The sequence below is a fragment of the Electrophorus electricus genome, chromosome 18 (assembly GCF_041902795.1).
Source record: "Electrophorus electricus isolate QZ-2024a chromosome 18, ASM4190279v1, whole genome shotgun sequence".
NCBI lineage: Eukaryota > Metazoa > Chordata > Actinopteri > Gymnotiformes > Gymnotidae > Electrophorus > Electrophorus electricus.
Window position 1 is genome coordinate 13,082,634 of NC_137514.1, and position 27,367 is coordinate 13,110,000.

Genomic DNA, 27,367 nt, shown 5'->3' on the forward strand with positions numbered 1-27,367 from the left:
TGTCATACCGTATTTGGCGTCCCAAAGAAAAACCATTGGTATTCTATTCTGAGACTACTTTTGCAACGAGGTTCCAGAGGTAAGTCGCAACAGCTGACTCTTCACAAACTCACTTCCGACAGACGTTAGCCCGCTGGGGCATTTAGTCTGCTAAACAGACTGTCGGGGGCAATTTTGACAGCGTGCTTGTCCGGCCGTATCCGTGCGTCTTATAGAAGAAAAAGTTCCAGTGCAGATATTTTTAAAGTCTTTGGGATATAAACAATGTTTCCATTAAATACAATCAGATGGCACCCACAATCTTGTCCTCACGGAACTGGTAGGTGTCATTGGTAATATTTTCCTGGGCTTTTGCTTGTCCTTCTAAAACTTCGTATGCGCGCGCTTCAGACTCTCGGTGGTATGGAAAACCTTTCTCGTGCGCCTATGGATGAGTGATGTCTAAAACATTATTTAAAAAAACAACAACACTAAGAGTACTTTCATCTGGGCCAATGTTATTTGCAGGTTGCAAAAAGAATGTATTCTTGCTGATAATCCGGGATCGCACCCCGGCACGTCGTCTGTGCGTAACGAGACTGCTGATGTATGAATGAATCTCCCGGCAGTGGGGCTGGCTTTTACCGGCAATGGGCAGTACAGGAATGCGGCTCGGGAGGGTTGATTTGCATACAGGCTCCTCACCGCTACTGCGATAGGCCAACAACAATTTCCCTGAGTATTTTGAGCCAATCAGAAGCACGTCCGAACAGTGAGAGGGTCCGGCTGGCTACAGCTAGAACGGTCAATGGAATTCCTCGGTGCGACGCGTATCCTTGCGAGAGCTTGATTTTATTTTTTTGTGTATATATTTGTCACTGAAAATAGAAATGTTTCGAAATGTAATTCCTTGCTTAGGTATATATTCTACATTTTAAGTAATGATGAAAGGAATACAATGTCATCAAACTGCTTGTAAATTCTAAATGTCATACACATTTCTCATTGTTCTTCTGCGTTGAATTGAACAGATAGCCTTCAATGTAGGTTATTCAAGTAATTCAAGTATTCAAACAGGTATTCCATATGTTTAATCCTAGATGCACTGAACCTAAAAGACATTTAAATGACAGATTATGAGCAGATTATGTCCGACCATGCAACCAAAAGGGGGCAGCAAACGACCTAATGGTGAGCGGGTGGTAGTTTTTATGTTTTGCCTCATGTTCAGTCTACCGCTAATAGTTCTGACCATTTCTGTTGTATGTCGGGGTGATGCAAGACTGGCTATCCTGCGTAAATTGTTCTACATTTCAGGTCTACATCAGAAACAAACGGCTGTAGACTATTTATTTTTACATTAAGTAAATTGCTACACATATCCAGCTGTTTTTTTCAATGTATTTTTAAATAAATCCGTTTTGGTTAAGATTTTGTATAATATTTGAATAGCCTGCCTACTTTAGAGAAGATCTCGCAATATGAAGTAAAGCTATTGAAGGGTAGTCACATTTAATCACGGATCTAGCAAGCCGGGCGGACGACATGGAACACGGGCGGTTACATATCAAATACACAATTCCCTGGTTAAGATCTTAAAACCAGGCTGTGCCTGGACGCTGAAGTAACTGGCAGTTTTCTTGAAAATTCCAAACATGCACACCCGGAAAGCTTTTTCGTCTGATTATTAAAATGTCTTGGTATCCACCGTACCACGACGGTAATAATATATTACATAAAAGATTAATTTAATTAAGAGAGCTTCATTATTTTCTTTCTCTTTTGTCAAATATCTTTTAAAAAAGTTTATTTAAAACCTTTTTTCGCTTCAAAGACGACAGTACACCAAACTGTGGATGTTGTAAAACTGAACCCTCACGAGAAATTGCTGCAAAGACAGATGATGTTACTTGTTTACTTGGCTGTGATCTTTCTAACCTCCAGTCAAACCAGACTTTAGGTTAGACTATCCGCATTGGTTAACCACAATGTGAAGTCTGGACCCTCTTGAAAACCTATCTGTCAGAAAGGAATACCATTAAGACAAATGCTAAACGCATAAAATCAACAAAACCACAAATTCTGCGTTTTGGACATGAAGGAAATGCACAGACAAAGCAAACAATTCAAATATTTTTGTTACGCTTCTAAGAGAAGGACCTCACCATGTTAGTAATTTATATCTGTTCTAAAATGAATTAGATGAACTCTGGGCTGGACTGTGCCATATTTTGTGGATGTGACGTTTGTTAGGATTGTTGAACTAAGGCCGTAGTCACAATACATAGTGTGAGGGACACGTCCCCCAAAATTTTGTGATATGCTAGAAATGTCCCCCCAGTATACCTAGTTAAAAAAAATTCAACTCACTAGCTTTTCGCAGTGTTAGAATCCGTCAGTTTTCCCATCTATTGTTGATGAGACACTTATTATTGTAACACCTGATGACTAGCTAACGTCTGATTTGCATGAAAACGTAACCTTAATGTAGTACATGATTTTGCGCTGAAACTGTAGTTGGAGGAATAAATAATATTTTACTAAAGAGTATCAGTAATTATATGACACGGAAACAGACATTTTTGGTGAAAATTGGCCAATTTGCGAATGCTAGGTTAAATCAATCAATCATCACAACTGACGTTAGCTACCGTAGCTAAGATACCTGGAACTAGAAAGTTAATTTGCCACACATTCATGTAGTGTCCAACAATGGTCCCTGGCATATTGAGCTAACATTAAAGCTCTTTTCTTTTCTTTTCTTTTTTTAATATGTAACCTAGAAACCTTAGAAGGCTATAAAGCCCACTTGAAGTCTCAGTAAAGCGTTACTCATTTTAGTACTGTATGTGAACATGTAAATAGCAGATGTAGTTTATTGTATATTCGTATAGTATCATGTGCTTGCTTATGTTAAATGGCATTATTGCTTGATTAAAGTGAAAGCAGCGTTTAATTAGTCAGAAGAGCAGGTGACTTGGAGGTAAGTAAGAAAAGGAACAAATATTAATAGTGAAGACCGAGCAGTGACAGTAAAGAGAAGGTGGTAGTAGTGCTAATAATAAAAAAAAAAAATAGATGAAAATTGAATAAAATATGAATAATCAAGAAAAGTCCTAATTTGAAATAAAATGGATATATGAGCTGGAGAGAAGATGATAGTACCAGAGAAGAGGAAGAAAGACATGGAGAGAGAAGAGATGATGGGAGAAAAGAGGCGAGGAGAGACCTAAAGAGGAGAGGAGGGGAAAAACAAGATCGGATTGAAAAGGCGATTAAAATATAGGCCCAGAGGAGAGGAGGAGAGAGTTTTGAAAAAGAGATGATAAGTTAAGAAGTGAAAATGAGCAGAGCAGATGTCCCTGATGCCCACCCAGTTGTACTTGTAAGTAAATAAAAACATACATTACCTAAACCTTGGTCACAATATCTTCACTTGTCTTCATATAACAATGCATAGATTTCTGTTTATATGATTATGGTTATACTTTATTAGTCCCTTTGACAATTGGCCTATCACGTTTATAAAAAAAAAAAGAAAAAAAGTATTTTAAAAGTCTACATTATATTACAAAGTTTTACTCTTAAGATTTTTGAAGACAGAAAAGGAGGCCATAGAGCGAGGTAGGTCATGGATTGGATGGCGAGGGACCGCGCACATAAATATACCCTCAAAAATAGCATCTGTTGCTGAAAATGTAAAATCTAAATGTCGAAAATGTAAAATATAAAGACATAGTGTAGGCTATTGGTATACACATTTCTGTCTTAATAATTCAAAAATGCCATTTGAAATAAGTTTTTTAATTAAAGAGAAAAACGAAGAACATTTACTACCAATTTTGTCAAAATGAAAGGATATAAAATACAAAGCCTTGCCTATCAGTTTACTGCAGTTTTGTTCTGAACTTTGCTCTGAAGTGCTGGTAATGTTATCTAGTGCAGAGTGATACAATTAGAATTCATTTTGAGCTTTCAAATTAGGTTAAATGACTTATATTGTTTGTGTAACTTACAAAGACACACATTCACCTTGAAACGCAGAGAAAAACACTTATATATATATATCCGATCTTGTTTTTCCTATATATATATCAGACTGATCTGTTGTGTCTTTGCACATTGAAGAGGTCCCAAACTCTCTTCTATTTCCCCCTTCCAATGCACAACTCTGGTGTAATCTGATAACTTTTAAATCTAGAGATCAATAGCACTTGTAGTCAGCTATAAAATCTATTGACCAGCGTCATATATACATATAGGCTGCCATGTTTGAACGATCAGTTTTAACAGTTTTAACACCCACACAGGAAACCTAGGGCATCAAAAAGGCTTTGATGCCCTTGGTTAAAACTTACAAAAATACAGACATATATTAGCACCAGCCAATGGATAAATGATAAATGAATGGATAAATGATCATATGCTAAAACTGAAAAAAGGCATGCATAATTTCTAGGATTTATAATTAACATCTTTATAGGAGACAGAGGTACTCTCCTTACAAGGCATATATTTAGCTTCATAAAGAATCATCTATTATTGAAGCACAACATAGGACAGCCCAATAGAGGATACAAATCAGGACAGTTCAAACATTAGTCAAGAACACACTGCCTCTTTGACCATTCCTCGTGATGCACATGGCCCACGAGAGACATCCAGATGCCCTGAAACAGGTCGAGTTTATCTCTGCTTTTGTCATGCTTTGGCTGGTCTGAGTAGGTTCTTCTAACACCATCCAGCAAAAATGATCCCACCCAAAATGTACAAACATGGACGACCCCTTACACTGGCCTCCCTTTATACTCACCATCATGGAAGGAGACTGTGGCAGTATGCATTAGTAGCTACAGTGCCTCACTAAGCCTGGCCTCAGGAGCCATGTTTTTTTGCCTAGGGGTGCCTTAGACCTGCCAATTTCATTTAGCAACTGAAATCATTTTAACTTTCTCTCTTCATCATGTTCCTAATCTTTTTTCCCTCTCTTCATCATGTATATTGCAGGATGAGGTTGAAATAGGTAGACAGGCATGTGGTGGGGGGCGGGTGGGGGGGGGTGTTCATGAGGAAGCCATGCAGACTTTGGACCACAGTGCAAAACTTTATGCGATATACCGATAAACAGACAGATTATCCCTAGAGATGTAACTAGATGGATTGTACAAGGCATTGTGGACACCGGTTTCAGGGCCAGGGAAGCAAGAAGGATGTGGCGAGGCACAGAAAGTAAGGGCGGCAATAGGGGACCACACGAGAAGATCCTTTTCACCATTACCACTTGACATTTACCATTCTGAATTCACCTGGCCGCACGAAGATAAAGCCCCTCCCCTCTAGGTGAAGATATGCACCTGCACAATGCCCACAGGCAGTCTATCCTCTCCAAACCCTGCAGGATAGGCCACCTTGGGGATCGGGTGCACTGGGCACCAATGATCAATAATGCCCCCTTTGCTTCAGGAAATCAATGCTGACTGTACCTGTGGGCATGCCCATTCTTTATACCTTCAGTTCAAGTCAAATATTCAGTGTGTCCTTTTCATTTTCGCACCAGAGATGGAGGTTAGTATTAATTTAATTAATTTATGGCATTTAGCTGATGCTTTTATCCAAAGCAACTTACAATTATGATTAAGAACAACTTGAGCAATTGAGGGTTAGGGGCCTTGCTAAGGGGCCCAACACTGGCAACTAGGCAGCAACCTTCCAATTACAAGTCAAGTACCTTAACCACTGCGCTACCATTGGCCGTAGTTACAGTAAGCTTTAGAATAGCATCTAAAGCTGTGTATTTTTGATGCCAGGAATGGAGCATACTATTTCCCCACCAGTGACTTCTTTGCCCTTTTTTTTTCTCTGTGAGTCCCCCATTCCCATCCTCATTGCCCCCCTGCACCCCCTTTATCTCCGTCCCCTCTGCCTCTTGTTTTCTTACACTCTGTGGGTCTCTTAGTTAAGAGAGAAGGAGAGAAAATAACTCAGCTTTAGTTCTCTTCAATAATTCATGGTGCTGTATTGTGTGGATGCCGTTAACTGCTACTTAAAAGTAATTAATTGATTTTCTGACATATCAGTTAGCAGCTCAGTGAAGTGACAGAGCAAAGCACTCTGCCCTGTGCTCTCACACTGGCTAACACATATGCATTCATGCGTGCGTGCACACACACACATACACACACACACACACACACACACACACACACACACACACACACACACACACACATACACACACACACACACACACACTCTATCTCTATCTCTCTATCTCTTTCTCTTTCTCTCTCTCTTTCTTAAACAAAAGCACACACATGTGTAACACACGTAACAGAGTGTTACACTTTGATATAGTCATATCATACATCATTATCATATCATACATCGTCACCCTATCAGACCATCTATTGTGTATGTGTGTGTGAGATTTGCTTTTATTTATTTATTTATTTATTTTATAACAGGACTGCTCACACACACACACACACACACACACACACACACACATACACACACACACACACACACACACACACACACCAGCTGTATTGACATTACCATCGATGAGAGCATCCCTTCAGCAGCATCACATGCTGTAACGTCAGCACAGTGTGAGGCTTTTCCCATGGTCCCCTAGTCCAGGCCACCCTGCTTCATGGTGTATATCACAGTTATGGACACAGCCTTCTCTACAGAGCCCACTCTACAGAGCCCTTTATCAAGCTCTGAATATCTTAGACAAAACTTCCGTGGTGCAGCCTGCAGCGTAGTTGTAAGATAAAAGCGCTGTGAGAGGCCCCAGAGGAACTGCGCCACCCCCCCCAGAGGGCCCCAGCGATGGAGAAGGCCACTGATCTTTGCCCCTAAAGGCACTGTAATGGTCCCAGTGTGAATTTCAATCTGCTCAGTATATTTTAACGATAGCTTAGCTTTTATTTATTCATTATTCACTTTATTCATTCGTTATCTATTTATGTATATTTTTGGTATTCTTAGATCACTAATATTGATGAGTACCTTCACAAAAAAGACATCTAACTGAATTTAAATTCAGTTTTCAAAGAAGTTCAAGAAGTTTAGAATTTTTAATTTTTTTTTATAAACTTTAAAAGTTTGGAAGATTTATCTAAAATGTTAAGTGAGAAAATGTTACAGAATAAACATAGACATCACTGGAGCAATGCGCAATAAGAGCTCTTGCAGGATCTCACTTCCATTAATCGACTGATCACATTAAACACTGGCTGCAAGATCATTTTCCAGCAACAAACAGTGAATCCTGCAGAATTCAAGAGCTGGATTGGTTCTCAGAGACCAATGGTTCTACAGAGGCCATGTGGGGTTTTAGAACAGAAATTGAGGATGTGCTGCAGACCTTGCTTGAATGTCTAAGGTCCATATGGTGAATTATTCAAAGGTCCTCAGCCTGGCAAAGACAATCAGCCTTATGATGAGCACTGCTTGCAGAATCACTGATTGATTTTATGACACAAGTGATGAGGGAGCGGAGGCAAAGTCTGAAAGGAGAGAGAGAGAGAGAGAGAGAGAGAGAGAGAGAAAGAGAGAGGGAGAGATGCAGGTAAAAAGAAAATTGTGTTGAGTATGTTAATCCCTCAAAACTTCTGTTATTCTCAAGTTCCAAGGGCTGACAGTAAGATTTCCTTGAGCACAGACAAGCACAGACTCTTTACTGCAGGAACTGGTTCTCATAATAAAACATGTCCCTGGAAAGAATTGCCCACATAAAGAGGCTCCTACTCTTCGACTTCTATTCATCTGCTTCTGTACATGGCTGATAGGTACCTGTTGTTAGCCAGGGTGTGTACAGAAGGCCTGGTTCAACTGATGGGAGAGAAATTAGCCTCAGACATTATACACACACACACACACACACACACACACACACACACACACACACACACAAAAACACACACATCATTACCTCCCACATATGGTTATAAATACTGAGGCATGCAAAAGCCCTCTCTCCTGTCATATATAAAATAAAAACAGATCTGATACTTTGATATTTCTTTAGGGCCTAATGGGTTACTTTAATGGGTATTTTATTCATCATAAATCCATATGAAGAAAATAAAGGTGATTTCATTTTCCAAGTACAATTTCTATAAGTGGAGGCTTCCAGTAACATTTTATAATGCAGAGATTTCTCGTAAAAATATTTTTATACAATATGCATATGATGACCCTGTATCACTCCATACAATAGTGGTTAAAATAGAGAAGTTCTGCAGTTCTGTTTTGACATAATGTAATTGGATTTTTTCCACAATATAATTTATTATCTGCTCTGGTGCATAAATGACATGATTGTTTTGACTTCCCTTTTCCAAATTTTACGGAAATTATTCCGTACAATGGTCTTTTAAGTAGCTAAGAGAGGGATATTAACCTTCGGATGCCAGTCAGAAGCTTCAGCCAGAAAGAAGTAGTGAGTGATGAGGCGACCAGGAGCCTCTGCCCTCCATGCGAGGTGAGAGAGTGCGGGAGGGGCGTTGGAGCAGGAGAACCAAGATGCTGCCCTAAACAGCAGGTGGCAGAAAACAATGCCCGGTACAGCCGACTTGGGTGGCCACTCACTGGAGCACAGTTGGGCTCCTGGGGGCCTGCACTGAACTACTCTACCAATGGTAGCTGCGGTGATGACTGTGGTGATGCATGCATATGAAGGCAGGGAGTATTCATCCAAGTTGATTTAGCCAACCCTGCCCAAGGAAAGTCTTGACTGTTATCTGCCAGCTAACACTCTGTGCCCCACAAGTATAATTCTTGATTACTTAAAAAAAAGTTTTTTTCTCAGTTGGATAGCTGACTCATGTGTGCTTGGCTATGCATTTTTTTAAAAAATTGTGCTTTAAAGTTTTAATTGACTAGAGAACTTGACTAGAGAATGATTTTGATATGTGAGTGGACAAAACAATCCCAGATTTGCGTAGTCTTGACAATAACATGAATGGAAACATTAAGAAGGTATGCCTTGAAGTAGCTAATGTGGCAGGAAACATATGAGCCTGACCCTTGAAGGGCTTCTTTAGTGAAGGTGACTACATGGTAATTTACCACCTCAGTCCAACAATACACCTTATTTTTATGGAACCTGCCTTCCCTAGGATACTGCAGTGTGCCTGTCCATCCTTCAAATATTGCCCCCGTCTAGACAAGGGATTCTTCCTTCCATCATTCCATGCCACCTAGCAATAAACTGCTAGCCTATGACATTGTGACATCACAGGAAGTGAGTGACTAAGTAGTTACAGGCTGTGCCACGGCAACGGACTGAGCGGCTTTGTGTTTGGAGCCAGACTCCAAGCTCTGCTGTGCTGGCGGTTGAGCTTGGTGGTTTAGTTGTGGTCAGATGGGGCAGATGGCCTCTTTAGACACTGACTCAGACATCATACACAACAAACCAAAAACACAGATGCTCAGTAAGGCCAACAGAATTATCCACTGCTGCCATTAAACCAGCCATAAGGGACACTGCGGCGTTATAGGAATGAAGGACCTCATTAATTGCTGTTATCCTTTTTCATCTCTGTACCTGAGATATGCTCATGGCATGGCTTTCAGGAAGGTGAAACATTTTTAATGATATTTACAGGTGGCTATGAGCTTAGATTTTAAAGGATGCACAACAACAATCTGTTGTTTCTTGCAACCAGCAATGTGCTAAAAATGTTTAGATGCAAGAGTCAGTTTGATGAATATGAAGCACAGCAAAGGAGAATAGTAATAATTTGAAGGTTCTGAAGTAAATGTTCTTTTCCTTTGAGTTACCAGCAGAAGTATTTCATTTCATTCAATAAAATAAGAGAAAATTCCGAAAATCTTTGTTCAGTGAAAAACTGGCTCCTTCTACTTTCTTTTACTGGCATTGGAGATCAGAAACCTTGGGATTTGCAGTGAATATTGCAGTATGCCCTGTTGGTGTATGGCAAGCAACACACCATGTCAGCAACTGTTCTAAACTGTTGGCTGCTTTAATGAAACAGATTTGAGGAAGGAAAACTAAGCAGGCAAATCTAGATGGTGCGTGCAAACAGCTTTTATACTTCATGGCTCTTCTGCATTTGATGACAAACAAAGACCTTGTGCATTTGTGGCCTGGCTTCCGTGCAAATCTAGGCCATCACATGGGATATGCTCAATTTGGCGCAAGAATGATGCTCGAAGAAAAAGTAATTAGACACCTGCAAAATCAATTAATGACTCAGGAGGGCCTGGGCCCAGGCCCAGGGCCGAGGTCATATATGGCCCGGACTCTTCTCAGTGCCAGCAAGCCCAGTCAGTCATTTTTACTTCCACTCCACCACAGGGAAGAACATCTTGGAAAACAGGGACACTCTTCCATTGGGTGACATATAGAGAAGTGTCTTCAGATTAATAAATCAACAGCTATTGAATGGAAAGCTCCCAAACAAGGCCCAATGTAAGAAGGAGTATCTGCCCAGAACTCTGCATCTCAGCCTCTTCAACTGCGCTGACAAAGTCCACAGGAGTTCCCTTTGGGTTTGCCCTTGCATCAGTTTATCCATTACTGAGGTTCTGTGGTTGGGGGAAGTGGCCCAAAATCAAGCCCTAAACCTTCATAGCATCAGACATATAATACCATTTCCTTTGTGGTTTCACAGCATGGTGTGGTGCTGGCAACAGAGTGGAGCATGGTTGGAACTGCATGCACTTTGAACCATTGGCAGAATTCAGGAATGTCCCCAGTGATCACCATTAGCACATATTTCTACTGAAAGTAACAGAATAAAATATAGAACTGTGCAGGCATAAATAGACTTCATTGTCAAATTCCTGTTTTTCTTTATTTCGAAATCCTACTGCCTTTAACTCTATAATGTCTCAGTGTGCAAAAACCTCAGGTGGAGAAGTTGCATATGCCCAAAATAGACTAGAATGATTAAGTCAACCACAGGATCACTGGACAGTAGACATGTATATATACATGTATATTGACATGTATACATGTAATAAAAGCCTTTGCTGTCTCACTGACATTTATGACATGTGCACATGGGCCCAGGAAGAGCATGGGGACTGAAGACACAGGCACTGCCTGGAATAACAGTTCATATATTCTATAATAGGTCAGTGGTGTATGCTAGCGTAGCATGTAGCCTCCTTAGCGGCTCATTCAAAAGCAGCAAAACAATAAAACCCAAGAACCAGACGTGCAAATAATGATAATTACATCTAAGAAAACATGACGGAAAGTGGCATATTGTTATTTTTTCCTCCAGAGGCTCTTGGTACCCTTGTTTGGGGATTTCTTTTGCTCTTTTGACAATAGAACAAGAAGCCTTTGTCTTTCCTGCTAGCAAACTAGGCTGCAGTACCCAGATTAACCGGTAACCACAGACAGCATCATTTGGGTCTATAAGAAACCAGACAAACCTTTGGTTGTCGAGCGATGAGCGCATTCGGTTACAATCTGAGGTAGGAACAAAGAGACTCCAACCAAGAGACGCTGTACAATCAATGGAAACACCCACCTTCTCTGTCCCTATCTCTGTCTACGCCAGTCTATTCATGCTCTATGAAACGCAAATCAATATCTGCAGTCTGCCACTGGTAGGGTCCAGGCGTACCCTCCAAGTGCCCGATCTACACTAGGCAGCTTGGTCCCAGTGAGGAAGACTACAGCATGTCGGTGTACCCGCAACAGCAATGGCAGTTACTCCCAATCAAGCTTCCCACTGACCCGTCTGAGACTCTGCCATCACCAGGGGCCAGCGAGGAATATTGGGAAAGGAAGAGAGCGAGAGAGCAGCGGCCTCACTCTGGAGGGGGAATGAGAGCAGGAGTGAACATGCAGCCTTCAGGGAGAATGGATGAGCCGGAAATGAGAGTTTTATTAGAGATTCTCCTCAGTGTGCCACAGATGTCACACGGGTGAAGCGCAGTGGCCGCGCCTCTCAGATCTCAGGCCAAGGCGCCACATGGCTCGGTCCCCCTTGGGGAGGGGTGTGGGTGGGGTTTAGTAGTGGGGAGAGGGGGCGGAGTCAGGGAAGGGGAGGAGAGGCTGGGCTGAGATGCGGGAGGAGCCAGGCAGAGCCGAGAATCCCAGCAGTGAGTGTGACATTTTCTTCCATGCATTTTCAGTAAGGCCCACAATTTACATCAGGCCCACCAGGAGGGAGATGTATGGTCTGCACTGGTGTATATTTTATATATTTTATATTCTCATATTTATGTTTTGTTTATTACTTATTACAAAACTGTCAGTTTTGTGGCCTTTTGGGACGTAAAGAAAAGTTGCTACAAAAATTTCAGAATTTTCTTCTAAATTTTCTGATAGGCTTTCTGGCCTCAAATGAAATCCAGTCCTACAAAAAGAATTTCAGTGAGAATTAACTTAAGTACCAGCCAGTCTTAACTGTACATGTAATAGTATCACTTGTTTTGTACACCTGCAAAGTTAAACTTTAAATCTGACTACTTCCTCTTCTTACATTGTTGCACCTCTGTGAATTATAATAGGAAGTTAACAATGGTGGTGACAAATGTCTGTAGCTTTTGTATACATCTAATCCTGCTTTGCCGTAGTCAATGGGAGTAGTGCAAGACTATCAGGTGCTCTTCGTGTGGGAAAGCCCAATGGCACTGTAATTTAGTTCAGACTTTAATAAGAGACTACAAAACCTCTCCTGGAGCATTTCACCCGTGTTGTGATGATACTGGTTGAGTCGCAAAATAAACTATGCTCTTGCTCATCTTAATGTGTGTGGAGTGAGGTGACAGCCATTAGTAAAATGATAAAGAGGGAAGCAATGTTTCTCTCAAGACCAGACAGCATGGTGTGAGTTTTCATGCCTGTGGTGGAACAAGTGGTCCCTGTAGGGCGAAAATTCCCTCCGTCGAGTGCCGCCTGACAACAATGGCTGTCTTGTTCATCCGGAACGCAAATGTTGTATGATGATGAAGCTGATGATCATGACTGCTCTGTGTTTTTGTGTGGGTGGTTGGAGATGAGAGGCAGTGGGGAGACGAAGAAAGACACTGAGACACCACAGGGAGAGACCCTGAAGCTGGACGAGGAAACAGACAGACAGACGTTTTACCCCATGTGCTTTTTTACTTTGATGCATTTCTCACTGGCTTTTTGTCTCCTTCCCCCAGACCATCTAATGAAACTCTGGCACCAGTCTGAATCAACATACGCAAATGTTTGCACCGGTGCCCATGAACCCAACGTGTGTTCCAAGACTCGCCGACATTAGCCTAGGGGCATGACCCAGCTCTGTCCTTTGGCTGGACAGCAGGTGAATGTGACACAGTGCATATCATAGCCACTCGCTCAGCGACAGTCCATGGTGGTTCTCTGACTAAGCATAGCTCACCATAGAATGCCCCTTCCATACCCCCCACCCCCCGACCCTACAGTGATGCCAGGCGCCTGTATGACGGCGCTGGAAACAGGTGGCACTAACTACGCCAAGGAGGTGGGGCAAGATGAGCTGAATTGCACCGACATGATTACTCAAGCAGATGTAGGGGCTATGGGGGGGGGAGAGAGAGAGAGAAAGAGAGAGAGATGTTCTCATGGCGCAGAGGGCCGCACGTCGACTACAAACGGACATGTAATGAGTGACACAGGGGCTGGTTACCACACCTGCGACATGCACATGGGTGGCAGCATTAATGAGAGACAGAGGGAGCGGAAAAGAGAGGAGACAAACAAAATCAGAAATTCTGATGATTTCAGAAAGAGATGGTGTAAGAGAGTACTCAGTATTAGTTTGAAGTACTAAGAGATAGATTTAAAAGTTGTTGGAACTATGCACGCAAACAGAAGTACAAGTGGGTTTGAAAGAATAAAGGAAACATTTTAGATATACAGGAGCACAGGATCAAGAATGAAATAATATCTGAAACAAATTAGTGCTATGAAAAGAGAAAGCTTTATTCCATAATTGCCCTCTGTTTGTATCTAAAATGGCATTGATCATATTCTCAGATGGGAGATGTCTATCCTACAACATAAAGCTGGTGAATAATTTATTTTGGGTATCAACATGCTTTATCAGTAAACTCTGAGTAGTTCTCTGATGTTTTAAAGACAGCTGTCTTTATGATCAAAATTTGGCAGTAAAGCTTTTTTTAAAATATTTTGTGCAGTTTTTTTTGTCCTCTTGCGTTAGCTGATACTGAGGAGGAAGGAAACCACAGCTGTAAGGATACCGTTAGGAACTTTCAGTCTGGCCTCAACTGACGTGTTCCTTGTGACATTTAAACACACACACACACAAGAAAGTGCTCAATGCTGTCAATCATTTAACAGTACTAGAGTGGTCCTAATGTGTCCTTTGAGAGTAGGTGTGTGGAGTTACTCATGGAGAGTCAAAATTATTCAGATGATCTATAAAGAATTTTATCATTGTACATGAAATGCTTTCCAGATCAGAAGTCTGAATAAAGTCTGCATATTTGTATGTGTGTGCACGTAAGCTCACGTTGTGCTTGCCTGCATGCGGATGAATAAGCCTATGGTTAGGCTACTTTGCATGTTGGTGAGGAACTGCGGCTGCTTAGCTAGCCACAGTCACCGCTCCGTTACCGCAGGCTGGCCGCTGCTAACGATATCATGCTGAACTGAAGTTGGTACCAAACACAAACCTACCCCACCATCACTACTAAAAAGGCTCTCAGCCATTTGATCTCTCAAAGTGTCGCAGTGGCTGTGGTGCAGATGGTGTGTGCATGGACACCGGTGCTGGGGCGCTCGCAATCAGAAAAGGGGGTTTACATGCGAGTGATCCTTTTGCACATTTCCTGTATGCTCATTACTGCTGAGAGGAGAGGAAGGCGAGAGAGCGAGAACATGAGGCACGCCTGCACCTTGCAGCAGTAACCCTTTTCCTGTCAGTGCCGCAAAGCAAGTCCTATTCTGTTTTGTTTTTTTCTGTTTCATTTTCTTGTAAAGAGCACACCAGGTTTGGGTGTTAAAATAGAAACCCGGGAAGGTTGCAACTCACAGCGATACAGTTGTTTTTCGACAAAACGATGTAATCCGGCTGACAGGAAGGTGGAGGCTGATGGGGGTGTGGGGGTGGTTGAGGTGTGGGCTGGGGGTTGTGGGGTGTTCGAGTTCACAATCTCTTATCCACACCAGCAAAAGCTTCTGGTCGGCATTGTGTGTTTCACTTTGTTCCCGCACTTTTGAGGGGCCCAGGGTGAACATGCTAGGGACGAGGAGCAGACCACAGTGTGGGATGAGCTCTGGCTTCTCGCTTGCATACAGGAAGGGATGTATACAGGACATGCTCATGTTACACATTAACATTAAACGTATTCTCGCATCAAACAGTTTAATTACCTAGCAAGCTGCTCAATGACTGTCAACCAGTTTATACACTCATGTAGCGATGAAGACACTGGAACCAGATGCTGCACCAGTTTGAGTACCTGAAGCACATTCTTCATTTGCATAAAAAACCAAATAATCACACAAAGCGAATCTAAATGTCAAAGGTGCAGTAGATGAATAACATGTGTAATAACATGGATATAATCTTTGTCACAAGCTGAGCAAAGCCTTTATGTTAGGGTCATATACTGTGCTGAGCCCAACATACAGGGCCAATATAGTCATAGAGGGCTGTTATAGATGCCCATGAAAGGCTGGAGTGTCAGCATGCATGGCTCTCAGTGTTCAGCATTCTTCTCCCACTCCAGTTCGTGGTGGGCTTAATAGTTATTTTCCAAGTTGAATCATATGCGTTACTGCATACAGGCCCTACAGCACAGAGTTTGACACATGCACTCATTTGTTGAAGCTATTCACTGCACCTCCTGCTTCTGCTAATGACCTTGCCTCCTTAATTAGTGAATGCTACAAGCAGCTAGTGCATGCTGGGTTGAGGTAGGGTGAGGTGGAGGGTGGTGAGGTGGGGGGGGTCTGGGACTTTGATGGGTTCCGTGTCTGTATGAACAGTGCATGTGCATGCAACATGTTTTGTTTTTTTTTACAGATTTTCCAGAAAACTTGGAAGCTTCCTTATAAACTATGGCATGGCAAGATGTCACTATGCGCCTGACTGAAAAGAACGAGTGTAGCAGAGAGTCAGAAGGGAGAATCACATGCAGCTTGACGTCCACTGGTATAATAGCACTACAGTTCATTGTCTTTACTTCTTTTAAATGGCAGACTCCAATTTCCACCTCATTTTTAATTTGTTCTTCAGTTGGGTGGGGTTGGAGTAGAGGAAGCACCATGTGTAAACGTATACAGTGTTGTGCACCCCCCCCCACACACACAGATGAAGCTCAAAGTACACTACTAGTGCTTTAAAATGAGCGATAGTAACTGCTGCCAAACAGGTCTGCTCCAATGGATTCCCTGTAGGACATGTAGAGAAGGCCATACACACTGAAGCTGTACATAATAGCCACACATCTATGAGTTGCTTTCCAGTCGTTTTGTTGCAGCAGTGCATTGTCAGAGAAAACCAGCTTTGCCAAAGGCTGGCAGCAGAAGCCAAATGGAAAACAAAAGCTTGGAACAATAAAAGCTGTAGCCTGCTGGAGCCTGATGAGGGAGTCTGATATGAGGTTTAGCTAGATCATTGGTCAGTCAGCTGAGTGGCTAATGTGGTGTGATGTGAACAGTTAATTGTAGCACTTTTGTGTGTGTGTGTGTGTGTGTGTGTGTGTGTGTGTTTTTAAACATGCATATTTTAAGGATGTGATGAAGTTTAAAATATTTTTAAACAAAATAAACAAAATAATATTTTTAAACAAAATTCTTAAATAAAAATTTTGAATATTTTCAGTAATATTTAGCAATAGCTTTTTAAAGGAACAGTTTGTGCTCAAAAATAACTTTTAATAAAACAATCCCACTCAAGGTGCCAATTTCCATACATTTGTGCATAATCTATAACACAAATGATGTATGATATGGTGTCTTGGGAGTTTACACAGTGCTTGAAGTCACAGGAGACCATCTGCCAGGTCGTCCGTGCAAAATAGAAGCTCTGTACCTCAAGTACACTGATCTATTTAAATAAAAGTAAAACTTTGTTCCCACATTCCTCACCCGGTAGTCCTGGCCACCATGAGCCAGCCTCTAGCTCCATGTCCCTGGCTCACATCTGAGCACCTTTATCTGCGTTCTTGGAGCCTAACGGCCCAGTGGTTGGCGCCACTCCCTCCCTACCCCCCCCCCAACCATCCGGCGGCTGTCCGACGCTGGGGCTCAATAGTGGCCTGCCATCCTGTCTGCAGGACATCAGGCTCAATATCAGCAGCTGTGAAGCCCACGAGTCACCGGCTCCCTATAAAAGATGCGGGCCGCCGGAGGGCAAAAAATCCATTGAGTCGGAGCACTGCTCTGGGCCCGGCACGACAGGAAACTCGATAGATCCCTGGGCGCTGACCTGCACCATGGTTCCTACTGGCTCCGGAGTCTGTTATAGTGACATCAGCATTTATTGAGTCTACGTTAAGGTAGATCAGGTATTAAGGGATTCTATGGTGCAGAAAGATCTCTGGAGGGTGCAGCATAGAAGGATTACAGTTAGTCGAGCATTGGCTGCATGGCCCAGATCATGGGCGGATGGTAGATGGTGTTGCTATGTATAAGTGTGCTTAATGAAGGGCTAGCATGGCATGTAGGGTGCTAAAATAAATGACTGCTGGTGCCATCCAGACCCCGTTCCCATAACACACATCGGGTGAGTTATGGGCATTGCTTGAATCCACTTAGTGCACGAGTTGCACTGGATCTCCAACTGACCACCCCCGGGCAAAGGGACGAATGAAGGAATTATAGGCCTGCATGAGCCTCTTTTTGTATTTGTGGGGACCTGGAAGGGTGGCCAGTTTCCTTCTCGGGTGCCTGTCGATGCTGATAACCAGAATCAGCAACGAGCAGGCATTTGGCCACTGGGACGTGGGTCCGTGGTCTCCAGCCTCCAGCGAAGGCCATGAAGCCTGCAGTCAGCCATAAATCCCTCAACATGAAGCGGCTGCGGTCCAGGGGAGCATGAAAACAGCCTTATAAAGCTATCGCCTTCGGCTAAACACCTGCAGATATATGAGTCAGAAACCGGGACTAGGAAAGATGGAGAGAGGTCGGGAGAAGGAAACAGGTGAAGACGCGTGACGGAAGGAAAGAAAGTGGACAGGCCTGGGGGAAACTGGGGAGCAGGCTGATAATAGAAGGAAGGGATGGTGAGGAGGTAAACCCAGCCTGCCCAGGAGCCCAGTGTGGCCTGCTGTGCTGCATGGTTGTAAAAGCACTGGCGTGATGCCGTGTGGCATAAAGCTTCTCCAAAATCCCAATCACCTGTATTTGCACCTGTAGTTGACACCAGTAAATGTTGTTATTACAGTGGAATCTCTCTTCCCCCCAAACCCCCCCGCCAAAAAAAAAAAAAAAGTCTTAATGTGATGAGGTGTCAAACAGTCAAATGTGTCAACAAGTGAGTATGCAGCAGCGTGGGAAGTGGCTCTGGGTGTTGGGCTTGTCTTTCTCTGTGAATCACCAACATATGCGGCATTTTAAAGAAAGCTGCCTCTCACTGGGCAAATTCAGCAATCTACAGAGAATGCTATGGCCCAAATATGAGTTTTAAAAAAAAGGCTGAAAGAGTGTTACACTTGATGGTCATAAAAGAGAACATCTTTCCCTTGGGTCTGTGACTAGAACTGAGTCTTCATGGACTTTATAGGGTGGCTGGAGAAAGGTGACATCAGAGCACAAACCAAAAGTTGATGCATGCTTACTGGCTTCAAAAACACACAAAACAACCATGTTTTCACACATCCAGGCAGAAAGGGTGTGGGCATGTAGCAGATTTAAGGACAGGACATGATGAGATGCATTGAATTTGCAGTTAGGGAGAACGTAGAATAGTCACAGGCTTGCAGTAAGCTTTTCAAAATGCATGGCAGGAATGTCATTATGGGAGCAGGGAGACCACAAATGCCAAGGCAAATACAAATACAGCAAATGCAAGAGTCATAGGCAAAAAGAGTGGGTGTTCATGCCACACATTTGCACACATGCCCAGTGGAATGATTACAGTGTGAGAGCATAATGTTCAAGCACCTCTGCCTTGAGAAAATATGGATATATGTACTTAGCGCGCACATATTTAGATAGGTCTCTCTCTCTATCTTTCACTCTCTCTCTCTCTCTCTCTCTCTCTCTCTCTCTCTCTCTCTCGCACACACACACACACACACACACACACACACATACGCATGCATGCACACACACATACATGTACAAACTGTGTGTGTGTAAAGGCAGATGCTAAGCGGAATGCAGTTATAGTGAATAACGACGTCCTTAATACCTGCTCATGATGTTGCTAAAAATGTATTAGTGACTTAGGACTCCACATCAGCATGTGTGCAATAGTTCAATATCTGGTTCTAAACCAATATCTCTTGACAAGAAAAGGCAAAAAGGCCTTCACCAGGTTTCAGAAGTCTTCAACTGTCACCTAGTGAGGCGTCATGAACAGTGTGCCTTGTCTGTGGGAACCAGAAATGTTCCTCCAAAACTTGCACGCTCTTGAACACATGTGAACATGAGTCGAGTGCGACTGATAAACTTCCTGTGTTAACTGACAGTGCTCGCAAGACACGCGAACGTGTGCGCACGGGAGGGCCAGGAAGCCCAAAACAAGGCTGCAGATATCTTTCAGAGAAAGCATGCAGACAAGAAAAGCTACCTCCAAACAACACCGACATAAATGTACACCAGTGACAATGAATAAAGCAATTAAAACAACCTCAAACAACCTTGTCAAAATTGGGAATCTTTATCAACTCTCCAGCTGAAGGCTATAAAGGCATATAAAGGATATTTCAAGGATTGCAAAAAATATGGGTTTTATTTAGTGATTCAAGAAGATTGCTAAAAGAAAATAATCAAAAACCCAAATAAACAAAAAACACAAATTCAAAACTGCATACTGTGGCCTAAATAGGTCAATTGTGATGAAAAATGTACCTAAGAAAGGGGCATTTTGGAAATATTTCACATAGCCTGACATAGCAAAGGGAAAGTCCAGTGAGCTAAAATTGGGACTTTGTTTTTATCAGTGTGCCTGGGACTCATTTCCTTGCCATAAGAGCAAGATTGTGCTTGATAAATGTGAACCACATCATTTTAACAGTACACAAGTCAGAATATTTACATTTGTAAACCATGTACCTTCAGAAACCCTTTCATGGCACTGAAAGATTTCAGTGATGCTGAAAAGTAGCACAACTGAAGTTTTGTCAGGAGTACAGTAGAAAGCCTAATCTGTTGATTACACTATCAATAAATCTATAGTATCCGTGTAAAACAAGAGGGATGTCCTTCTTACAGAAAATCAATTGGTTATTACTAAAGACTATAGCTTATATATAGTCTTATATTAGAAATTGGTTATATAATTATAACGGCTGTATGAACATCAGATGTTGAAGCTATAAAATGTGGATACTGTTGTCAGAAAGAATAACACAGCATTACATACATGTTTGGGTTATATGGTGCTAATCTTTGCACATCATCATTTACTATGTATATAGTATTGCTCCTGTCACAGCTGTGCTCCACGTTCCAATTTCTGGGTGTGTTTATGACTTCATCTGTCTCTCTGTCTCTCTGTCTCTCTCTCTATCTGGTTCTCTGTCTCTGTTTCATAAAATCCCAACACCAGCTCCCCCTCTCTTTGCCTGGGTGTGGACGACAGCTCTCTGGTCTGCAGTCTGTCCGAGGGATCTGACACACTAGTAAAGAATGTATCACTGCACCTTTGGTCCTTAGCCTCCCTCTCTTGCACCCATCCCCTTTGACCTCAGAGAAGTCAAAACACAACTGTACTGCTAAACAAAAATATTTTTAAATAGAAATAAGCAGTCGTAACATCTGTTAGCAGTCTTCTGGACATGTCACAGTAAAACACTGGCCTGGTATCAATGATATGAATCCAAATGAAACATTTATTAACTTCAGACATAACATCTTGAGCTGAGCTGCAACATTTACAAATGAGTATTTAAGATACATGTCACACCACATTGTTGCCTTACACTGTGTTGAAGTAACTGTAGTCCAAGAAAGAGTGCAAAGGGCATACGTTTGACTCCACTGTGTTAAGAGACTGCTGTGTCGTTGATGGTGTAGTGAGGTTAACCAGTGGAACACTCAGTAACCCACAGCCCTGTGGTTTTCAGATTCAGCCACGAGATTTCAGTACACCACTGACACAGCAAACCAGCAATTACGAATTTCACTCATATATTTCTCCATATCGCTCAGAAGTTAGTTTGCATGGCGTGCGGTCGGGAGACGTAAGACAAAAAAACGCAAGGGGGCAACTCTTCGTTTCATAAATTCGTAACCCTTGTGTTTCAGCCATCTCAAAAGGATTCTAAAGGTTGGCAATTGACTCACCCCTGCTGAAGCAAGACTGGTAGGAGGTGAAGGTTTCGAAGATGCTGTTCGAGGCCATGCTGAGAGGCTGCTTCTCAAAAACTTTGTCCTCCTCTTCGCCGGAGTCCAGCGGCTCCAACTTGACGTGGCCCCGAATTTTGAGCACCTCCGAGCTTTGCCCTACAAAAACCAATGGCACAGACGTTGACGACACGTGAAAGAGGTTTGCCTGCGATAAAAGCAGGAAAGGGTCTAACTCCTCTACGCTACCCTAGATCGTAACCCCCCCCAACACTCTCACACACACACACACACACACACACACCAAAATACACACCCACACCCTCAACCCCATGGTCATCCGGGGTTTGTCCGGTTGTGTTGTCAGGGCTGTTATGTCCTGGCGTGTTGTGCATGGCTCAGAGGCAGTGCAGATGGTGATGGACAGTCAGACTGAGATCGACTGATGCTTACCCTTTGTGAAAAAAGAGAAGGAGCACAAATGTGTCGCTGTGGCTTCTTTTTTTTTTTCGCTCTTTTTTTTTTTTTCCTTTTGGTAATCCGGGTGATTCACACTGACATCAACACATACGTACAGTACCCTCCTTTTCCTTTAGTTGTTCTCTTTTGGTCTTCTGGTTTCCCTCTATCTATCTTTATCTCACGTTTTCTCTAGGGCTCTGGGAGCCGTGACTGGTGGCAGTTTTGGTTTGTGGTTGTGGTGGCCCACAGAATGCTCCTTGCAAGCCAGGCAACAAGTTTAACTCTTCCCTTCTATATATAAAAAAACAAAAAACCCTAACTCTAAGTGCTCAAGCGCCATTGGGCCTCTGTGGTCACATGTCGTCCTGTGGAGCAAATTTCATTCTGACTTTTTGTTTAGAGGCTCTTCTGTTGTACGCTCTGGCATTGTAGCATGGTGTGCCAGCCCTCACCTGTCCACTTTCACTCCACACAACAACAGGAAATTGACGTGGTTTCTTTTTGTGCAAGAAGGCATGGTGCAAAAGAATGTAAATCTATGGAGGTGCTGCAGCAGCTGTGGCCAAAACTTTAAAGTGTGGTACGTGCGCATGGGTAATAAACAGTCAGCGTAAGGTGAGTCACTGAACACAAAGTCTAACCATGCAAATCTCTCTTCAGGAGAGCACACAATTAGCCCTGTGTCTGTCACATCATTGGACCGCTTCAGTGTCTCAGAATTTACATGTCATCTTTTCATATCTGTTCCATCTACTTATTTTGCAAGAGAAAAGAAGAGTGTGTTTACTTACAGTAACGCTCTCCGAATATGATCGTACACTTGTTTGTGCAAGCAAAAGGTTTTTGCTTCTTGCTGACGGTATGCTTATTGCACGCAGTCACTGTGTGTTATGTACACTGAACTACAAGGGTCTCTATTATGTGAGGTTCCCTTTCAGACCAGTGCATATCTGAGTACTGCTCAAACAGGAACACAGTCTGATATGCGAAATAGTAAGCCATTGTGGATGTTTAATTTTGGGCAGAGGACGGCACGTTCAACAACGCCTCCTCCAAACCCTCAAACCCTATTATGTCGCTCTCAGACACCTGGGTCCGTTCCTCTTACGCCCCCGACCTGTAACGTACCCGTGCACCCCTCCACCTGCACCACGCCTCCAGCACATGCCAAACACACCCACACCTGCGCTCGCTTTTCCGCACGGCAATTTGGGTGCTGGAGTCGAGCGTGGGTGGGGGCGGAGTCCTGCGGCTCACGTTAGCGTTGCGCGGCCAGCTGCTGCTTCACCCTCTCGGGTTTCAGACACAGACATGCTTTAGGCCACGGAGCCTCTTGAAGACAGAGGGGCTGCTGGAGTCACGGATGCTAGCTCTTGTGGGCCTGACAAAAATGTTTATCATGTGTAATGTAAATTGAAATTCTCTGCATCTGTAAGCATAAGATGAAGAGGAGGCACGTTATTGTATAAAAGAGCAGACAGTTGGATGCTTATTTTTTTATGATGCATGCTTTCAAGTTACCTGAAAATACTTTTTTTTTTTTTGCTGAATAGGTGTGTTGTGAATTATTGCCACAGCAACATATATCTAACTAGTGCTTGACAGTCCATTTCTTGTGATTCTCTTGAGATGCATTACAAAACCCCCCAGAGTAGAGGCTCTAGAAGGTTGTGTCATTCTAGGCCCTGACTCTGACACTCTTAACTATGGATTTCTTGCGCCAAGTTTTCATACCAAGGTAAGCACTCCCAAAGTCTAAAGTCTAAGTTTAAGCTGTCCCAAAGTCTTTAAACAACCTTAAACGTAGCTTGCCAATCCTATTAATATGCTGAGCCAACTGGCATTTCACAGCTCCTGAATACCTGGCTCAGGTGTACTGAGTACTGAAGTGAGTTCGTCATCACTGGTGTCAGAAGTAAATTCTGAAAGGAATTAATTAATCGGGTCCAGACACTAGAGGCTGTTTACAATTACTCAAATTCGGATATGTTTAGGAGCCTGAGCAGTCCTGCATTTGCATATGTGGGATCAAATGTGTAAATATTTATCAAAAAATGTAGATGTAGTACCTCTAAGTTTCATAAACTATGCATACACTGTTCCACACAAACATAGGATTTTTGAACCAATCAGATACTGCCATCTTCTCTGGACATTTTGGCTGTTCAATCTCTGCTACCTAGGTAGGCTAATAGGCTGTGATAGCTATAGTATATTATACTAGTAATTATAGTTACTAGTTATAATAGTTTTTTTAATCAAAATTTCTAGTCTCATCATTTTTTTTTAGTTATCTGAATATAACTACAAGGAGCCCCAAGCTGTTGCAGACAAGCTGTCTTGCTAGTTAGTTATGATTAGCCACATTTTAATGTCAGCAAGACTGTTGACTGTACTAAATGCAGCTGAACAATTAGTGCAGCAAAAAAATGGGAATTCACTTACCAGAGCAGTATGATGACCTGCTTTGGTATTTTGTTAGAACAAAAATGCAGTTTCTAGGGAGCTTCTAGTTTTAAGGTCAGACAGGATCAGTCTATAGCACTTTTGCCTGGAAGCTGAGAGTGGTAATGGGACTTGTAAAAAATCTACATCACAGCACAGTGGACATTCCCTTTATATTCATCAATGTTCCTTCTTCATTATCATTTCCTTTTGTTAAAATAACTGGGTCATCGGGTCACAGAAGGGCTATCCATGCCTACCTAAAAACGCATATAAGAGCAAAACAGTACTAAACAGGTCTATAAACGAAACAGCGCTGAGAATGTGCCTGGAATGCTCCTGTTTGATATCTGGGGCACACAGCTGTATAAAAGAACATACCCCCTGCTGGGTTCCCACGACAACTTGTTGCTCTGCTGGAGTTACATTGCCCTTTCCATCAGACAACACTCGTTTCCTTGCTGGACAGCTGATGGAGATGTTCAAGTCATTCATTTAACGCATCAGGAGATTCAAGCAAAAAACATGTTCTGTGTACTTCCGGTACACGGAATGTTTGTCAACCGTGTTGATTTGAATCATTGTGGGATTTAACTAAAAAAACAGCCAGCTCAGCTCAAGGATTTTCCCTTTGAACATTGCCTTTTATTGGGACAATAAAATAGTGCTGTACAGAGAAGAAACAGCAAAGAGACCTTTCTAGGTCAGATGTTTATCATAGATTTCCTTATCTCCTTGGAGAGCAGTTCCTTACACATCACAAAATGTTTCAGAAAAACACAGCACAAATTAGAAATAAACTTTATTTAATAAAAAAAAAAAAAAAAAACACAACATGAATAGGGAATCCACTTACAAGAGAAGTTTGATTTTTCCGTGTTCCAAAAATTTTTCCTCAAACCTTTTTCAAACATTTCCAAGAGTCAAGGGATCAGAGGGAGGTGCAGAAGAACAGGGTGTGTGTGATGGGGGGGGGGGGGGGGGGGGGGGTGGAAGTGGTGGAAAAAGGGAAAGGGAGTGAGGCTGGAGCAGCAGTGAGCAGCTTTTATGGGAGCGTCAGAGAGAATGAGCCAGAGAGCACCTGCTGAGATTCTTGTCTGTGTGGGAGGATGAGTCAGGGCAACGGCACCGCGCGTGCGCCACTCAGGGGGCAGACACGGCAGCAAACTGTGAGAATTCCCCTCCTGGTCTCTGGTCGTGTTAATCCACATGTCTGGAGACCTAGTCAGTGGGTTCTTATCCTGGGAACAGCCTCGGCGTGAAATGAAGAAAGAATTGGGCTCACCCAGCGAGGCCGCAGAACGAGAGCAGCACTCTGAACGACGATGCCCTCAGAACGCTGATGGCTAGCAATGCACCCCCCCCCCCCCCCCCCGCCCCCACCAAAAAAAAAAAAGGCATTGCTGCTTTTCACAGGCCAGTGAAGTCAGTGGGCCAGTCTGTGAGGATTTTCCCTGAATGATTTGTGCCGTTACTGTATGCATATGTGATATTATGATGCTAAAAGTGTGCATATCTAATTACTGACACAAAAACAAAGGAATGTCATCATCTTAGTCATGATGAACATTTGAACATTTATATGGTGTGATGGGGAGGGGTGGGTAATGGAAAGAATGAAAGGTGACTAGTCAGAGTAGTCAAACTATTAAGTCTCCATCTCTGCAGGGGCTTTAGTGACTTACTGGCAGACTGTGTCATGCTGGCTCCAATCAGCAGTGAGGCCTGAAGATAAAAGTCATGCCATCTGGATTCATGTCCACCAAGTCTAGTAGGTTTTTGTAGAGTCACAATTGATAATGTACCACTGTAAATGTTGAATATGTATGCCAGTTTTGCCGGAGTATAGTCAACTGTGTTAAATGTTTCAGGTAATAGCTTGAGTGTAAATGGGCAGCTAAGGAATTGCTGTTGATTAAGCATTAGCCAGTATAAATATTCCACTAATAAAACAGCTAAGTGTATGTATTTGTGTGTCTGTGTGTGCCTATGTGTGTAGTCTGCTGTGTTCATAGAAATTCAGTCTTTAACAAAAGGTCAAAAACAATCCAAACTATTTTGCTTATAGGGGGTAACTCTATATCTCTCACATTAGTAAAACCTACTTTAGTGGGAACCCAAAAAACAGTTAAATACTAGACTGTGCATGTGTGAGTAAAAAGGAGAAGCATGCATGGATGAGAGACAGAAACAGACAGAAAGGGAGAGAGAGAGGGATGGAAAGAGCCCTGTGTGAATATCTTTCCATATGTTAGAACAATCCAAGTCTGAATCGCTGACGGTAACGTTACTAACTGTCAGTCGCTCTGCCTCCAGTCTGCCAAGCAATGAAACATGAGAGCAGGTGAAGCAACAGGAGAAACAGGAGTGCGCCGCTCCTTTGTGCTCTCAACAAAAGCAACCGGCATGCTTTGATCCTCAAACGTCCACCATTAACTCACAGAAGCCAAAACGCCTGAGTCACTGAAAGCCTCAGGGGAGAACCACATGAGTGACCCACACCGATCACTCACACACACATATGTGCTTGTACACACACACATACGCGCACACACACACACACACACACACACACACACACACACACACACACACACACACACACACACACACACACACACACACACACTGACTTCTCTCACCTGAACAGTCATCACCCCCACAGTCATCTTTTAATTCCTCAAAGGATAAATTATATCAATTAAACAGGATTCTTTTTACCAGACACAGGTTAGGAAACCAGATAGGCACTTTATACTACCAAAATACTATAACCCCTGACAGCAAACTATACTTCTTGGATGAGTGCGCTTTCATACACTGCTTCATTAGATCTAGTATTTGGCCTACTTGGAACAGTTTCATGATACTCAATATTGCTGGATCAGCTTCCAAAATTGGACTGATCGAAGGCAAAACATGCCAAAAGGCTGTTTCCTGCACTGCTATAGAGCCTCGAGCTATGAGCAGCTGCCCAAATCTAAAATATGGACAAGACAGCAATAAGAATGAAAGCTAATAAGAACAGGTATGGTTAATAGAAGACCAAAA

The 27,367-nt window shown here is 42.7% G+C and overlaps 1 protein-coding gene across 6 annotated transcripts in view; it reads right to left on the reverse strand.

Moving 5' to 3' along the window:
- Window positions 1–22,005, reverse strand: part of runx1 (RUNX family transcription factor 1) — a 36,814-nt gene extending 14,809 nt beyond the window's left edge. The window contains exons 1-2 of one of the 6 annotated variants that reach the window (XM_027018510.3): window positions 21,863–22,005; window positions 21,410–21,568 (exon numbers count right to left, since the gene is read on the reverse strand). In XM_027018510.3, the coding sequence (XP_026874311.1) occupies window positions 21,410–21,467 (58 nt within the window). In that variant the 5' untranslated portion in view covers window positions 21,468–21,568; window positions 21,863–22,005. The other 5 variants (XM_027018506.3, XM_081701152.1, XM_081701150.1 and 2 more) reach the window with 5 other exon arrangements.
- Between the last annotated feature and the right edge of the window lie 5,362 nt (window positions 22,006–27,367).